The sequence below is a fragment of the Rhinopithecus roxellana genome, chromosome 8, assembly GCF_007565055.1.
Source record: "Rhinopithecus roxellana isolate Shanxi Qingling chromosome 8, ASM756505v1, whole genome shotgun sequence".
Classification (NCBI taxonomy): Eukaryota; Metazoa; Chordata; class Mammalia; order Primates; family Cercopithecidae; genus Rhinopithecus; species Rhinopithecus roxellana.
Genome location: NC_044556.1, coordinates 31,175,356 through 31,193,964, shown reverse-complemented (window position 1 = coordinate 31,193,964; position 18,609 = coordinate 31,175,356). Strand labels below are relative to the sequence as shown.

The 18,609-nt window shown below is 44.2% G+C and overlaps 1 protein-coding gene across 4 annotated transcripts in view; it reads left to right on the top strand.

Moving 5' to 3' along the window:
• Window positions 1–6,342: 6,342 nt before the first annotated feature.
• Window positions 6,343–18,609, top strand: part of CLCC1 (chloride channel CLIC like 1) — a 34,771-nt gene continuing 22,504 nt past the window's right edge. For 3 of the 4 annotated variants that reach the window (XR_004058797.1, XM_030936065.1, XM_010372905.2), the window contains exons 1-3: window positions 6,343–6,466; window positions 17,723–17,852; window positions 18,240–18,341. Coding sequence is in view for 3 of the 4 variants with exons in the window: in XM_030936065.1 (XP_030791925.1) it covers window positions 17,724–17,852; window positions 18,240–18,341 (231 nt within the window). In the remaining variant the exon portion in view is untranslated. Of the gene's footprint in view, window positions 6,485–17,722; window positions 17,853–18,239; window positions 18,342–18,609 lie in introns of all 4 variants that reach the window. The other variant, XM_010372910.2, reaches the window with a different exon arrangement.

Sequence of the window (18,609 nt, the reverse complement as noted above, 5' to 3'; positions counted from 1 at the left end):
CCTTAATATATTGTGAAAGTTGACTAATAAAAGCCTAACAATATGTATAAATTCGAACTCAAGAGTATGAATATGTCAAATTAGGTAATCACCCAACAGGTTCACCATGCCTTCTGCCTAGATACAGCCAGTTTATTCAAGACATGGGAATTGCGATAGAGAAAGAGTTATTCATGCAGAGCCAGCTGTGCAGAAGCTGTGGAGTTTTATTATCACTCAAATCACTCTCCCTGAGCATTCTGGGATCAGAGTTTTTAAGCATAATTTGGTGGGTGGGGTTCACTCCTAATGAATTGCGAGTGCTGATGGGTTGGGTTGAAGATGAAATCATAGAAAGTCAAAGTTGTCTTCTTGAGTCAGTTCCTGGGTGGGCGCCACAAGATGAGATGAGCCAGTTTATTGATATAACTGGTGCCAGCTGATCCATCAAGTGCAGGGTCTGGGAAATATCTCAATCTCTGATCTTAGGTTTTACAGTAATGATGTTATCCCCAGGAGCAATGTGGGGAGGGTCAGAATCTTGTAGCCTCCAGCTGTATGACTCCTAAACTGTAATGTCTAATCTTCTGGCTAATTTGTTACTCCTACAAAGGAGGCAGTCTAGTCCCCAGGCAAGAAGGGGGTTTGTTTTGGGAAAGAGCTATCACTTTTTTTTTTTTTTTTTTAGACAGAGTCTCGCTCTGTCACCCAGACTGGAGTGCAGTGGCAGTGGTGTGATCTTGGCTCACTGCAACCTCTACCTCCAGCGACTCTCCTCCTCAGCCTCCCAAGTAGCTGGGATTACAGGTGCACACCACCACACCCAGCTAATTTTTGTATTTTCAGTAGAGATGGGGTTTCGCCATGTTGGCCAGGCTGGTCTTGAACTCCTGACCTCAAGGGATCTGCTCACCTTGGCCTCCCAAAGTGCTGGGATTACAGGCCTGAGCCACCAAAGTTAGTTTGGCCTACGACCAGGAATGAACAAGGACAGCTTGGAAGCAAGATGGAGTTGGGGAGATCAGATCTCTTTCATTCAGTTACAATTTTGCAATTTCAACTTAGGAGGAAATAAAATACAGCTAGCTTGTGGGTATTCAGTAGGTACACAAATTTTCTACCTTTCAGGCATGCAGAAGGGAATTCTGCTAAAAGTAGGCCACAATCTCTTCTTTTTTAATTTTTGACATGAAGTCTCTCGCTCTTGTCCCCAGGCTGGAGTGCAATGGCATGACATTGGCTCACTGCAACCTCCGCCTCCCAGGTTCAAGCGATTGTCCTGCCTCAGCCTCCCTAGTAGCTGGGATTACAGGTGCCAGCCACCATGCCTGGCTAATTTTTATATTTTTAGTAGAGACAGAGTTTCACCATGTTAGCCAGGCTGGTCTCAAACTCTTGACCTCAGGTGATCCACCCACCTCAGCCTCTCAAAGTGCTGGGATTACAGGCATGAACCACCATGCCTGGCCCAGTCTCTTCTTTAGTTTACTTTCATGTTGAATTTCACACATTTTAGATATTAGATAAGTTGTGTTAAGTTTAAAATTAGGAAAATAAGCTATTTCTCAGAGACCAGTTCAAGTTCCTGGTTAAAAATATTCATAAAATTGTGTATTCCACCTTCATCATTCTCAGGGAGAAAAGATTCTCCTGGACATTAGGTATGGAATTCATTTCTTTTACTGCAGTACATTAGATAATAAGCACCAAGGCTGGGTGTGGTGGCTCATGCCTGTAATCCCAAGACTTTGGGAGGCTGAGGCGGGTGGATCACTTGAGGTCAGGAGTTCAAGACCAGCCTGGCCAACATGGTGAGGACTAAGCTCCGATTTTTTTTTTTTTTAATCTTGCCTAAATTCCTATCTAAGGGGTCTGGGGAGTCGTGCCTTACAAACCATGAATTCTCATCAGATGGGTTTTATTTAATCCTGTATATCATGACTTACTTTCCAGTCTGACTCTGGCATAACAGGAAAATCAAAATGTTTGACCCCAAAATACATTTTCTTGCCATACCTTGAAATTGCCCTGCAAAGTCTTTGGTGGGAAAAATGCACATCCTATAAAGAATCCCTTTTCCCCTTTGTTTTCCTTCCTTTCTTTCCAGATCCAGGAGGTAATCAACTTGGAACCAGGCACCTTTTTAATTCCTGTAAGAAACATTTTACAACCTGCTTTCTCTGAAGTCTTTTATCTGAGCGCTAGATCTATGCACAATAAAACTCCGTCTCCACAATCCTTTATCTTAACCTGAGCATTTCCTTTGATCCCAGGTCTTCAGATAAACTCAACCAATTGTCAACCAGAAAATGTTTAAATTTACCTATAGCCTGGAAGTCCCCGGCTTTGAGTTCTCCCAGCTTTCTAAGTCAAACCAATGTATTTGTTAAATGTATTTGATTAATGTCTCATGCCTTCCTAAAATACATAAAACTAATCTGTACCCTGACCACCTTGGGCACGTGTTCTCAGGACCCCCTGAGGGCTGTATCACGGGCCATGGTCACTCATATTTGGCTCAGAATAAATCTCTTCAAATATTTTAGAGTTTAACTCTTTTTGTCGACAACGGTGCAACCCCGTCTCTAAAAAAAAAAAAAAATTAGCCGGGTGTGGTGGCGTGTGCCTGTAATCTCAGCTACTCGAGAGGCTGAGGCAGGAGAATCGCTTGAATGCGGGAGGTAGAGGTTGCAGCGAGTCAAGATTGTGCCACTGCACTCCAGCCTGGGCGACACAGCAAGACTCCCTCTCAAAATAATAGGCACCAGAAATTGTCATATTTGCTTCAATAAATAGTTGGTTACATATGTCATTTTTTGTTTGTCTCCACATGTCTTCTGCATGGGGGTGACAAGGTTCTTTGAGGTTCACATAAAAGGGAAAATGAGAGGACTGAAGTATCTGTACTTTCAGGGTCCATCTCATTTGGGAGTGCAAGGAAGGGGAGTTTGGGGTGGATGGGTAGTGCAGAGGTTCTTAATTATTCCCAGGGAGGACTTTTAGAGGTCTGCTCCAGTTTTATTTGTGTGTGTGTGTGTGTTTGCCTCATCAAGTTGAGAGATTATTTCTATTTTTAAAATGTTTAATTTTTAAATTTATTGCATCGTGTTGTATTGACAAAGTCTTGCTCACTATAGCCTAGAACTCCTGGGCTCAAATGATCCTCCTACCTCACTCAGCCTCCCAAGTAGCTAGGACTACAGGCACATGCCACGATGTGGGGCTAATGTTTTATAGAGATGGGGGTCTCACTATGTTACCTAGGCTGGTCTCAAACTCCTGGCCTCTTAACAATCCTCCCACCTTGGCCACCCAAAAAGCTAGCATTACAGGCATGAGACACCACACCTGCCCCCAAATTTTATTTTTAAAATGTTTATGTTTTCAAAATTGTAATGTCAACAGAGTCAAACTCTGTAAAATATTGGAAGAGATTTATTCTGAGCCAAATGTGAGTGACCATGGCCCATGACACAGCCTCAGGAGATCCTGAGAAGATGTGCCCAAGGTGTTTGGGCCATAGCATGGTTTTATATACATTTTAGGGAGCATAAGACATCAATCAATACATGTTAAATGTACATTGGTTCAGTCCAGAAAGATGGGACAACACAGAGGTGGGGGTAGGGGGTGGACTTGCTGTCACATTGGTATCTTATTGCTACAAAGTGTATCATTGTTAAGGTCTCTGTTTTTTGTTTTTTTTTTTTTTTCTCCTGAGACGGAGTCTCGCTCTGTCACTCAGGCTGGAGTGCAATGGCATGACCTCGGCTCACTGCAACACCCACCTCCCAGGTTCAAGTGATTCTCCTGCCTCAGCCTCCCAAGTAGCTGGCATTATAGAGGCCCACCACTATGCCTGGCTAATTTTTGTGATTTTACTAGAGACAGGGTTTCACCATGTTGGCCAGGCTGGTCTTGAACTCCTGATCTTAAGTGATTCACCCACCTTGGCCTCCCAAAGGGCTGAGATTACAGGCATGAGCCACTACACCCAGCCTGAGGTTTACTTTAGAATGCCCTTGGCTGACAGGATGGGTCTATTTAGTCGGTTGGGGGGCTTAGAATTTTATTTTTGTTTTACAGTAAGAAGCCAAAGGACACAACAGAGTGAAAAGGCAACCCACTAAGAGGGAGAAGACGGGGCCGGGCGTGGTGGCTCATGCCTATAATCCCAACCCTTTGGAAGGCTGTGGCAGGAGGATCACTTGAGCCCAGGAGTTTGACACCAGCCTGGGCAATACAGGGAGACCCTGTCTCTAAAAAAAATGAAAAGAAAAGAAAAAGTGGGAGAAGATATTTGCAAATCCTATCTGATAAGGTGGTTAATATCCAGAATATACAGGGAACTAAAATACAACAAAAACCCTCTAAAAAAATGGGCAAAGCCAGGAGTTCAAGGCTGCAGTGGGCCATGATCATGACACTGCACTTCAGCCTGGGTGACAAAGTGAGACCCTATCTCTTAAAAAAACCAAACAAAACAAATGGGTAAAGGACTTGAACAGACATTTCTCCAACGAAGATATACAAATGGCATGGCTGATAAGCACATGAAAAGATGCTCAATATCATTGGTCATTAGCAAAAGGCAAATCAAGACCACAATGAGACACCTCACACCTATTAAGATGGCTACTATACAAAAATAAAAAGATGTCAGCAGAGATGTAGGGAAATTGGAACTTTTGTGCACTCTTGGTGGGAATGTAAAATGATGCAGCCACTATGGAAAAGAGAATGGCAGTTGTGCTGGGCACAGTGGCTCATGCCTGTAATCCCAGCACTTTGGGAGGTCGAGGTGGGCGGATCACGAGGTCAGGAGTTCGAGACCAGCCTGGTCAACATAGGGAAACCCCATCTCTACTAAAAACACAAAAATTAGCCCGGCATGGTGGTGCATGCCTGTAGTTCCAGCCACTCAGGAGACTGAAGCAGGAGAATCGCTCGAACTCAGGAGGCAGAGGTTGTGGTGAGCCGAGATTGCACCACTGCACTCCAGCCTGGGCAACAAGAGTGAAACTCCATCTCAAAAACAAAAACAAAAACAAAACAAACAAACAAGAGTATGGCAGTTCCTCAAAAAATTAAAAATAGAATTACTACATAATCCAGCAATTCCACTTCTGTATATATTGCTCAGGAGTTGAAAGCAACAGATATTTGAACATCGGTGTATATACCCAAAAGGGTTAAAAAACAGATATTTATATATCCATGTTTATAGTATTATTTCACGGTAGACAAAAGTGGAAACAACCTGTTATCCATTAATAGATGACTGAATGAACTGGCACATACATAAAGTGGAATATTATTCAGCCTTGAAAGAAATTCTGACACATGGATGAACCTTGAGGACATTATGCTAAGTGAAATCAGTTACAAAAAGACAAATGCTATATGAATCTTTATATGAAATACCTAGAGTAGTCAAATTCATAGAGACAGAAAGTATGGCAGTTGCTGGGAAGAAGGGAGGGGAAGAATGAGGAGTTACCATTTACTGGGTACAGAGTTTCAGTTTTGCAAGATGAGTGCTGGAGACGGATGGTGGTAATGGTTGCATAACAATGTGAATGTATCTAATGCCACTGAATTGTACCTTTAAAAGGTTAAGATGGTAAAATTTACCATCTTACAGTTTTACCATCTTTACAGTTTCTCGAGATTGCAAGGCCAGCAGTTAAAGACAAAAACAAAACTTCACTATTTCCAACTGCCCTACAGTGTGCAGATCTTTCCCTTGGCCCGCCCTGAGTAGAACTACAGTTGTCATCCGTGATTCTCCCTTTAAAAAATTATGCTTGTGGCCAGGCGCGGTGGCTTATGCTTGTAATCCCAGCACTTTGGGAGGCCGAGGCGTGCGGATCACCTGAGGTCAGGAGTTCGAGAACAGCCTGGCCAACATGGTGAAACCCCGTCTCTGCTAAAAATACAAATTAGCTGGGTGTGGGGGTGTGCGCTTGTAGTCCCAGCTGCTTGGGAGGCTGAGACAGGAGAATTGCTTGAACTCGGGAGGCGGAGGTTGCAGTGAGCCGACATCGCGCCACTGCACTCCAGCCTGGGCAACACAGTGAGACTCTGCCTCAAAAAAAAAATCATGCTTGCGTTTCATGGCGAATGTTACACATTCAAACTTATCAAATATATTAATAGTAAGAAAATATGTTTTCTATCCGTTGTATATATTTGAGTTCCAGGCGAGATTTCCTTCGCAGAAAGAGTTCCGCAGACGAAAAGGAAAAGAAAAGCCGTGGCCAAACTAACCCGCGCGCTGAGGCAGGTCCCGCTACTAGCCCCGCCCAATCAACGAGGCCAATCAGCGGCCCGCAACGGGGGAGGGACACGCAGCCGCCAGCCGAGCAAGTCGATGAGGAGGCCCAGGAAGCACGCTGAAACGCTGGGCGGCGGCAAGCTGGGCGACGTTTTCTGCGGCCGGCCTGGGCAGGTGTCTTCCTCGAGAGGCCGGCAGGGGATCCCGGACGTGAGTCCGTGCAGTTGGGTGTGTTGTGCGGCGGGTGGGGCGGGGCGTTACGCCCCGGCGGGTACTGCAGACTCGCGGCGCGGACGCCGGGGAGGCCGCAGGCGCGACCCTGGGCGGGAACCGTGCTCGCTGCGCAGCGTCGGCTCCGGCCTGTGGGTGCCCCGGGCTCCTCCCTCGGCTCCCGCGCCGGCGGCTGCCTGTCCGCTGTGGTTGTGCGCATTCCGGGGAGGTGCTGGGCCCAGAGAGCGGCCTACGGAGAAGGCACAGCGAATGCAAAGCGAGACCAGGGCGCAGGTTGAATTATGTTAGCTTTGGTTATCTCTGAAAACTTTAAGCATAATTTGAATAAATACTGTCAACAGAATAGCTCGGATTTAGTTGTAGTTAATTTTCTAAAACTTCAAATTTGTGAATTAACACAGTTAACAACAACAAAAAAGGACACAAAACAACCTCCAAATCGATTTTTTTTTTTTTTTTTGAGACGGAGTCTTGCTGTGTCACCCAGGCTGGAGTGCAGTGGCGCTCTCTCCGCTCATTGCGACCTCAGCCTCCCGGGTTCCAGCGATTCTCCTGCCTCAGCCGCCTGAATAGCTGGGGACCACAGGTGCGCGCCACCACGCCCGGCTAATTTGTAAATTTTATTTGTAGAGAAGGGGTCTCCTTGTGTTGCCCAGGCTTGTCTCTAACTCCTGGGCTCAAGGGATCTTCCCATCTTGGCCTCCCAAAGTGCTGGGATTACAGGCATGAGCCATCGCGCTTGACTTCAAATCTGATTTGAGTGTAAAAAGTTGGAGACACCATAAGCTGTAGGTTTATAACTAGGTGGTGAAAAACAATTCAGGTTTTCTTTATGATAGTGATTATGAAGTGCTCTTCCCAGACTAGCTTTATCGTCATCTGGGAAATTGTTCAAAATGCAGATTGGCAAGTTTGAGAGCCGTGGTTCCAAGAAACTACAGAATCACACGAACTAAGTTGCAACCTCCCGACTTATGCCCTGGGACTTCTAGCCTAATACAGGATTTGACTCTACTAATCCAAGTTTAGTCTTGCCTTTCCCATTACTCATGTGTATTCGTTAAAACCAAATACTTTCTTTTGTGCCCATTTGTACTCACTGGCTGGCCGTCTGCACGGAGATCTGTGTTTCCTGGTCTAGTAGCTACTATAACTTACTGTATATATTTTATATAGTAAAATATATAACTCTTCGTTCTAACAGGTCCTCTCTACTCTAAGACCCTATCCTCTCAGAGAAGCCCCTGAGAGCCTGTTAGTACTTTTGCCCTGGAGAGGCAGTTTAGGTAGAGCCAGTCTGGGTTCTACCACTTACTAGCCTAGTGGTCTTGGGCAAGTTACTTTGTGTGATCTGTAAAATGAAGATAAGTGAGGATAAGAGTACTACTTCCAGTAGTTTTGTGAGGATTAAATTAACGTAACAGTGCTTGGCACATAGTAACAAAATATTTGCTTTTTTTTTTTTTTTTTTCAGACGGAGTTTTGCTCTTGTTGCCCAGGCTGGAGTGCAGTGGCGCGGTCTCGGCTCACCGCAACCTGCACTCCCCGGGTTCAAGCGATTCTCCTGCCCCAGCCTCCCGAGTAGCTGGGATTACAGGCATGCGCTACCACGCCCTGCTACTTTTGTTTTTAGTAGAGACGGGGTTTCTCCATATTGGTCAGGCTGGGCCGGAACTCCCAACCTCAGGTGATCCTCCAGCCTTGGCCTCCCCAGGTGCTGGGATTACAGGCGTGACCCACCGTGCCCGGCCTTTAGCTACTATTATATATATTATAATTTAAAAATTACTAGTACCGAAGTCTGAGACAGGAGAGAAATGGTAAAACTAGTAGGGACTGCGGGAGAGAGAGAGAAATATCCCCTGACAAGTACTGGAATGACATAGGTGCTACCATTAAACAAAACCAGCTAGGATGGTTACTTTTGATTAACACTTTTGCTACTCAATACTCAAGAGTGTAGTCTGCAGCATCACCAGGAGCTTGTTAGAAGTGGAGAATCTCAGACCTACCTCAGATTTACTGAATCAAAATCCCCCCCCCCCTTTTTTTTTAACAAGCTCTCCAGCAGGTTTAGATGCAGCTTTGGAGGAAGTGTGAGATTCGTTTTAGGATTTCTCAAGGAGTTCTAGCCTTCAGTCAGTGACCATGGGGATCTGGCAGGAGAGCTTGAATTTCTAGGTGATTCTTCTATTCTGTCTTACCCTGTGGTCTTCCATCATTTCTACATTCCTAATCTCTATCCCTGGAGAAATCTATGGAACTGCTGGTTATTATTGGAGAAAGTAACATAGTTGCCAATAGTATGACTTTGTGGATGTCACAGTCAAAACTCAGCTGCCTGGCTGGCACGGTGGCTCACCTGTAATCCCAGCACTTTGGGAAGACAAGACGGGGGGCGGGGGGGATCTTTTGAGTTCAGGAGTTCGGGACCAGCCTGGGCAACATAGCGAGACCCTGTCTCTATGAAAAAGAAAAAAAAACTCTCAACTGCTTGACAGGCTTTTCATTCACTTCCCTTTGTATAATGCCTCCTGTAGTACTTTTTTTCTGCTTCAAATCTCCATTTCCCCCATCTTAACCTCCTCACATATAGTGTTAGAAATGCAAATTACTCTTAGTAATTTCTCTGTCTACTTGATATCATATTATAATATGAAATCTGTCAGCTTCTCTTTTTACTTTAGAAATTTTGTCTTCATCCCTCTTCATTCATTTCTATTTATGGAGTGCATAACCTCATTGCCTATGAAGAACCCTTCCTGTAACCTTGATTTCATGCACTCCCATCTTGGAGCCTGTCTCCAGTTTACACACTCCCTTTGTCACCTACTTCTTAACCACTTAGAGAGTTAGGCTTCTCACTGTCATTCTCTGAAAGGTCATAAATGGCCAACTAATTAACCAGTCTAATGGCTTTTTTCTAGACTTTATTCCTCTCCACTTCTCTGAAGTATTGAATATGCTTGATACCTCTTTCTTGAAATTAAGCCCCTCTGGTTTTTGCCCATTGCATTTTTTGGCTTGCCCTCTATTGCCCTGATTAGCCTTCACTCTCCTCTCTGGTATTTGCTTCTTTCATGGCTTTCTTCCTTAGCTGAACTCTTAATTTTTTCGAATACAGTATACAGTTATTCAGTATTTCTAAGTATCTCCAGAGCATAACAGCGATTTTAGTGGGTTTTTTTTTTTTTTTTTTAATTGAGTCAAGGTCTTGCTCTGTCACCCGTGCTGGAGAGCAGTGGCATGATCACGGCTCATTGCAACTTCAACCTCCCTAGCTCAAGTGATCCTCTCACCTCAGCCTCTCCAAGTAGCTGGGAATATAGATGTGCACCACCACACCCAGCTAAATTTTGTTTTAAGTTTTGTAGAGATGGAATCTCCCTAAGTTGCCCAGGCTGGTGTCAAACTCCTGGGCTCAAGTGATCCTCCTGCCTTGGCTTCCCAAAGTGCTGGAATTACAGGCGTGAGTCGCCACAACCGGCCAGAAACTATCGTTCTATATATTTTGTGAAGAGCTTTGGTTGTTCAGGCAGGAGGGTAAATCTGGTCCCTGTTACTCCATGTTGGCCAGAAGTAGGAGTTGGGGAAGTGTGTTGGAGTACAGAGTCCCCCCTTTACTCTTGGGGGATACATTCTAAGACCCCAGTAGATGCCTGAAACTTCAGATAGTACTGAACCTTATATATATTCTATGTTATTTCCTATACGTCTATACCTCTGCTAAAGTTTAATTTATTAGTTAGACACAGTAAGAGATTAACAGCAATAACTGATAAGAGAAAAATTATAACAATACACAATAATAACAGTTATGTACTGTGGCTGGAATTTTTTCACTTTGAGGTGCGACAGCAAAACTAGCATGAATTTCTTTCTCCTCCTGTACAATTTCATGGATACAAGTTTTGTTCTTAACATAGATCTTAGCAACTTCATCATAGGAGTTTTTTTTTTTCTTTCTTTCTTTTTTCTTTAATTTTTTTTTTTTCTTTTGAGACGGAGTCTCACTCTGTCACCCAGGCTGGAGTACAGTGGTGCGTTCTCAGCTCACGGCAACCTCTGTCTCCCAGGTTCAAGCGATTTTCCTAGTCTCAGCCTGTCAAGTAGCTGGCATTACAGGTGTGTGCCACCATACCGGCTAATTTGCATATTTTTATTTATTTATTTATTTTAAGACAATGTTTCACTCTTGTTGCCCAGGCTGGAGTGCAATGGCGCGATCTCGGCTCACCACAACCTCTGCCTCCTGGATTCAAGTGATTTTCCTGCCTCAGCCTCCCGAGTAACTGGGATTACAGGCATGTGCCACCACGCTCGGCTAATTTTGTCTTTTTGTGTAGAGACAGGGTTTCTCCATGTTGGTCAGGCTGGTCTTGAACTCCCGATCTCAGGTGATCCGCCCACCTCGGCCTCCCAAAGTGCTGGGATTATAGGCATGAGCCATTGCGCTTGGCCTATTTATTTATTTTTTGAGATGGAGTGTCGCTCTGTTGCCCTGGCTGGAGTGCAGTGGCGTAATCTTGGCTCACTGCGACCTCTGCCTCCTGGGTTTAAGCAATTCTCCTGCCTCAGCCTCCCAAGTAGCCAGGACTACAGGTGCCTACCACCGTGCCTGGCTAATTTTTGTATTTTTAGTAGAGACAGGCTGTGTTTGCCATACTGGTCTCAAACTCCTGGGCTCAAGTGATCTGCTGGTCTCAGCCTCCCAAAGTGCTGGGATTACAGGCATGAGCTATTGCGCCCAGCCCTTTTTTTTTCTTTATTAAGTTGAGAACTTTCACTTTTTCACTTAAAGGAAGCACTTTATAGCTTTTCTTTGACATATCTGAATTGCCAGCATTGTCACTCCTGTGCTTTAGGACCATTATTAAGTAAAGATTCCTTGAACACACACACTGAGATACCACAGCAGTCGATCTGATAACCCAGATGGATACTAAATGACTGGAGTGTGACACCTACAGTGTGGACATCGTCCCAGGTGGGATGGAATAGGACAGCAAGAGAGTTCCTCACACTATCCGGAGCTGCGCATCATTGAAAACTTAGGAACTGTTTACTTCTGAAATTTTCCATTTAATATTTTCAGACTGCAGTTGACTGTGGGTAACTGAAACCTCAGAAAGCAAAACCGAAGAGGGGGGTACCACTGTAGAGTTACTGTGTCACTTTGATCCGAAACCTCCACCTGAATGATTCCTTTAACCGTTCCCGCTAGGCTTTCTCTGTTAAAGCTGCTGTGCCAAATCCAGGGGTCAGTTTCCTGCCTTCTGATCGCCTGACCTCTTAGCAGCATTCGACTTATTTGTCTGTTCCCTCCTCCTTTCTTCAGTTGGCTTCTGGAATTCCAGCCTCTCTTGGTTTTCTTCCTGCCTCATAGCACTCATTAGAAGTATCTCTTGCTGGTTCCTCCCCTTCTTTCTGATTCCCGAATGTTGGCTTGCCCTGGACTCAGTCTTTTGTCCTCGTAATAGATCTTCTGGTGATCTTACCCAGTCCATCTCTTTTAAACCCCGTCTACATCCTGAGGGCTTTCAAATGCAGTCCCACTGCTCTCCTTAGCTTCATCCTGCATATTTACAATCTCTACTTGGACATCAGTGGACGCCTCAGATTTACTATATCCAAACAAAACTCTTGATCTTTCAGAACTTGCTGTCTTCCTCAGTCTTTTCTCTTCTCCCAGTTGGCCTGGCCACAAACCTAGAAATTGTACCAAATCTTCACTTGTCCTTACCTACATCCAAATTTTCAGCAATTTCTGTAGTGTATTTCTGTATTAGAGTAGCAAGAGATGTTATAAGAAATAAACCCATATATCTCAGGATATGCCATAAAGGAAATTAATTTTTGCTCACATGAAAGTGAAAAGCTATATTCCCACTTAGTGGTTGGCCTTCCAGGTGGGCCCAGGCACCTGCATAGTTTGGCTGTCCTCCTCCAGGGCTCAGTGTCCTGGGCATTCCCAGGTTGGAAGAAGGCAGTTGGGAGGTTTTCATGGGCCAGACCTGGATGTGGTGTGTATCCCTTCTACCCGTTGCATTGGCTAGAACTTTACTATTATGCGGCCATACTTCACAAAGAGAGGCTGAGACATACAGTCAGCACTAAGCGCGAGGAGCAGGAAAACCTCTGACACACACACACACACACACACACACACACACACACACACACAGGGACAGTGCCCAGTATGCAGTAGGTATTTGGTAAATGTTGAACAAATTAATGCTGAACTCCTTCCACAACCATATTCTCATTCTGAATTTCTATTTAAAATTAACATCACTGTTTTTGTTGCGGGTAGGCCGAGGTCTGTAGAATTGATCTTCAGACTGTGCCACGTGTGTCCTTCCTGGTTTTGTTGCCAGCACTCTTTTAGGCCGAGTACCACATCTTTCTTCTGCTTCAGCCTCTTTGTTGGATAATGAATCCAGGTTTTCCTTCTCTTCGCGCTTACTGCTAGTTTTTTACTTTTTTGTTGTTTTTTTTTTTTTCTTTTAGAGACCGAGTTTTGTGCTTTCCCCCAGGCTGGAGTGAAGTGGCACAATCTCGGCTCACTGCAACCTCCATCCCCCAACCAGGTTCAAGCGATTCTCCTGCCTCAGCCTCCCAAGTAGCTGGGATTTACAGGTGCATGCCACCATGCCTGGCTAATTTTTTTTTTTTTTTGTAGTTTTAGTAGCGGCAGGGTTTCACCATGTTGGCCAGGCTAGTCTTGAACTCCTGACCTCGTGATTCACCTGCCTTGGCCTCCCAAAGTGCCGGGATTACAGGTGTGAGATACCGTGCCTGGCCTGTACTAGTTTTATCTTCCTGCGGTGTGGCTCACATCCCTCTCTTTTTTGAGGTGGAGTCTTGCTCTGTCACCCAGGCTGGAGTGCAGTGGCGTGATCTTGGGTCACTTCAACCTCTGCCTTCCAGGCTCAAGTGATTCAACTGCCTCTGAGTAGCTGAGATTATAGGTGCCCGCCACCACGCCCGGCTGATTTTTGTATTTTTAGCAGAGATGGGGTTTCACCATGTTGGCCAAGCTGGTCTCGAACTCCTGACCTCAAGTGATCCGCCCACCTCAGCTTCCCAAAGTGCTGGGATTACAGGTGTGATCCACTGCTCCCAGCTTTGGCTCCCATCCCTCGTAAGAGTTACAGCAGGTGAAGTTAGTCATAAGCTTTTTTCCTCAGCAGTGTCATCACCACCCACCCACCTCTACCTCTCACTGTATCCATCCTCCCAGTTGCAATTGCTGAAGCATACACTTTGCCCTCTATCTCTGCCTGTCCCATCTTGAGCACTTAACATGTTACCCCTACTTCAGATTCTCATTCCTGTGCAGTCTTTCCACTTTCTCTAGTTGATGTGCATTCTTTTTTTTTTTTCTTTTTTGTTTTGTTTTTTTTTTTTCTTTTTTGAGATGGCGTCTCACTCTGTCGCCCAGGCTGGAGTGCAGTGGCCGGGTCTCAGCTCACTGCAAGCTCCGCCTCCCGGGTTTACGCCATTCTCCTGCCTCAGCCTCCTGAGTAGCTGGGACTACAGGCGCCCGCCACCTCGCCCGGCTAGTTTTTTGTATTTTTTTAGTAGAGACGGGGTTTCACCGTGTTCGCCAGGATGGTCTCGATTTCCTGAGCTTGTGATCCGCCTGTCTCGGCCTCCCAAAGTGCTGGGATTACAGGCTTGAGCCACCGCGCCCGGCCTTTTTTTCTTTTTTGAGATGGAGTTTTGCTGTTGTTACCCAGGCTGGAGTGCAATGGCGCGATCTTGGCTCACCGCAACTTCCGCCTCCCGGGTTCAAGCAATTCTCCTGCCTCAGCCTCCCAAATAGCTGGGATTACAGGCATGCACCACCACTCCCAGCTAATTTTGTATTTTTAGTAGAGATGGGGCTTCTCCATTGTTGGTCAGGATGATCTTGAACTCCCCATCTCAGGTGATCCACCCGCTTTGGCCTCCCAAAGTGCTGGGATCACAGGCGTGAGCCGCTGTGCCTGGCCAGATGTGCTTTCTTTATCCTTTGAACCTCTAAAATCCTTGAGTCCTTGCTATGGCTTTATTTGCATTTGCTGCTTAACAAACATTTACTGAATGTCTTTCACATGCCAACCACCGGGCTGGGTGTTGAGGTTGGGGAGATAGAGGGACAAGATGGAGATGCGAGTGGGAAGGTGACTTCAGAGTTAGGTAAGATATTACCTTTCCCTAGAGAAGTTCACTCTTTAACAGTGGTTTTCTATCTTGGCTACACATAAGAATCATTTGGGGGGGCTTAAAAAAATTCCAGTGCCTGGGTCCTAATCCCAGAGATTGTGATTTAATTGTTTTGGGATATGGCCAAAACATTGGGAGTTTTAGAAGCTCCTTGGGTGATTCTAATAAGGAGCCAAGGTTGAGAGCCATTGAGCTAATGGAAGAGACAGACCGATAAATGGCTAATTTCATTGCTTCCAATGCCAGAAGAATATACAAGGCACATGGGGAACAGGAGTATTTAATTTAGCCTGGAGTTATTTTTATTGTACAACTAGACTGTAAGCTGTTTATGGACAGGGCCCAGGGCTTTGTCATCTTGGGGTTCTCTTGCCTGATTCTTGTATGTAGTAGATATGAGATAGGCCACCCAACAGAACTTTCTTCGATGGTAAAAGTGGCCAAATGTTCTGTATCCACCCTGTCCAATATGGTAGCGACTACCTATACGTGGCTACTGAGTGCTTGAAATGTAGCTAGGGGGAATGAGGAACTGAATTTTTAATTTTATTTAATATTGATTAAATAGCTACATAGAAGAGTTACTAAATGTTTAAATTATTTGACTATTTATGCAGGGGCTTAGATAAGGCAGGTTATTTTCTCTGAATAGTCTTGAAGTTTAGTCACTTCATTTGAATCGTAATTTCCCACCTTTCTTTTTTTTTTTTTTTTTTAAGGTGGAGTCTCACTCTGTCACCCAGGCTGGAGTGCAGTGGTGTGATCTCAGCTCACTGCAACCTCTGCCTCCTGGGTTTAAACGATTCTCCCACCTCAGCCTCCCAAGTAGCTGGGATTACAGGTACACACCACCATGCCCAGCTAAGTTTTTGTATTTTTAATAGAGACGGGGTTTCACCATGTTGGCCAGGCTGCTCTCGAACTCCTGGCCTCAAGTGATCCGTCCACCCTGGCCTCCCACAGTGCTGGGATTACAAGCGTGAGGCACCGTACCTGGCAATTTCCCACTTTTCTTATTTATCATTTGTTAAAATGAAAAAAAACACAGAGGGGGTCAGGTGTGATGGGTCACGCTGTAATCCTAGCACTTTGGGAGGCCAAGATCACCTGAGGTCGGGAGTTTGAGACTAGTCTGACCAACACGGAGAAACCCCATCTCTACTAAAAATTCAAAATTAGCTGGGCATTCCAGCTACTCAGGAGGCTGAAGCAGGAGAATCGCTTGAACCTGGGAGGCGGAAGTTGCGATGAGCCAAGATTGTGCCATTGCACGCCAGCCTGGGCAAGAAGAGCGAAATTCCATCTCAAAAAAACAAAACAAAACAAAACTCCAAAAAACACGAGGAGGTTCGTTAAAATACCAGTTTTTAAATTGACTTTATTGAGCTATAAATCATACTATATAATCCACCATTTAAAGTGTCCAGTTCCACCAGGCGCAGTGGCTCATGCCTGTAATCTCAGCACTTTGGGAGGCTGAGGTGGAAGGATAGCTTGAGCCCAGGAGTTTGAGACCACTCTGGGCAATATACTGAGACCATATCTCTACAAAAAAGTTAATTAATTAGAAAAAATTAGCCAGGTGTGGTGGTGCAAGCTTGTAGTCCCAGCTACTCAGGAGGCTGAGGAGGGCAGATCACTTGAGTTTGGGAGGTCGAGGCTGCAGTAAGCTGGGATTATGCCACTTCACTCCAGCCTAGGAGACCCTGTCTCAAAAAAAAAAAAACAAAAAAAGTGTACAATTCAGTGGTTTTAGGTATATTTGCATGTATTTGCAACCATTATCACAATTTTAGAACATTTTTCATCGCCTCAAAAGGAAACCCTGTACCCTTTAGCTATTATACTCCCAAACTTGTAGCCTTAACCACCTGTTAATCTACTTTCTGTCTTAATAGCCTTGCCTGTTCTGGACATTTCATATATATGTACTTATATGATGTGTGGTCTTTCATATCTGGTTTCTTTCATATAACGTAACATTTTCAAGGTTCATCTATGTTGTAGCATGGTGTCAGTACTTCATCCCTTTTTATGGCTGTATAATATTCTGTTGCATGGCTGTATCACGTTTCATTTATTTATCAGTTGATGGAAATTTGTTTGTTGTTGTTTCTGTGACGGGGTCCCACTCTGTCACCCAGGTTAGGGCGCAGTGGTGTGATCTTGGCTCACTGCAACCTCTGCCTCCCAGGCTCAAGTGATCCACCCACCTCAGCCTCCCAAGAGGCTGGGACCACAGGCTTGCACTACCACACCTGGCTAATTTTCTGGTTATTTTTTTCGTTGCCTAGCCTGGTCTTGAGCTCCTTAGCTCAAGCAATCCACCCGCCCAAAGTGCTGGGAAGACAGGCGTGAGCCACCACACCTGGCCCTGTTGATGGAAATTTGGGTTTTTCCCACCTTTTGGCTGTTATGAAAAATGTGGCTATAAACATTCATGTACAAATTTTTGTGTGGACGTACATTTTCATTTCTCTTGAGTATATACCTAGGAATGGAATTGCTGGGCCATATGGAAAAATACCTGTTTTCTTATTTCAGTGAGCATATTATGCATACATGCATGTTTTTTATATATGAACACCAATTTATTATTAATGTACCTTCTTCCTTAGTTACTATTCAGAAAGTGTTAACTCTAGAAGGAAGTATTTTCATTACAAAACAATCTGGCTGGGTACAATGGCTCATGCCTATAATCCTAGCAGGGTGGGAGGATCACTTGAGGCCAGGGGTTTGAGACCAGCCTGGATAACACAGACCCTGTTTCTACTAAAAATTAAAAAAAAATTAGCCAGCTGTGGTGGCACACACCTGTAGTCCCAGCTAGCCAGGAGGATCCCTTGAGCCCAGGAGTTGGAAGATGCAGTTAGCTATGATTGTATCACTGCACTCCTGCCTGGGCAACGGAGCAAGACTCTGTCTCTAAAATAATAATAATAATAAAACCCAAAACCCAATTTATTTAAAAAATAATTCTATTTTGTTATATATATTAAAAATTGTTTTTGCCTTATACAGGATGCTGTGTTCTTGGCTCTTTTGTGAATGTCTGTTGCTGGTAGCTGGTTATGCTCATGATGATGACTGGATAGACCCCACAGACATGCTTAACTATGATGCTGCTTCAGGAACAATGAGAAAATCGCAGGTATTAAAAAATATGTGCATGTGTGTGTAAGACCTTCTCAGTCCCATGATGGAAATAGTCTAGCTCTGTTGTTTTTCACAGAGCTATGAGGGTCATGGATCCATGATTAGCATAATTATGCAGAATATTTTCCTGACACTGTTAATCTAAAATTATTTCAAACCTAGCTGGTATTGAATTTGAATGTAAAGCCCTTGAAGTAGCAAAATAATATGATTTTAGTTCTTAATGTGTACATTTGAAACTTTTTTTGTGGTTCAGTATAATTTAAGAATATAACATGCAGAGTCATGAAATGATGAAGTCAGAATCTTAGTCTTCATTACCCAAAGGCTGTTTTTCTAACTAAACTATAAAGAAATAAAATGTTCCTATACTCTGTTTTAGGCAAAATATGGTGTTTCAGGGGAAAAGGATGTCAGTCCTGACTTGTCATATGCTGATGAAATATCAGAATGTTATCACAAACTTGATTCTTTAACTTATAAGGTTAGTTTTTTTCATTCATACATTTTATATTTTTATATTATGTTAAATCGCTCTCTGCTGATATATTTGTGTTTCTAGTGTTTCCGTGTACCCTATGATTTTTATAGGTCAAATTTTTCTTTGGATACTCTAACCTTGGTTTCTCATTAGCTATTGTAGCTTTGGTTTTTCTAATAGTACCTTGTATTTTCCTGTAATAACATTGACATCTCTGTGTTGTAAGTATTTTTTTACCAGACTGCAGACTTCTTGGTGCAAGGAATACATT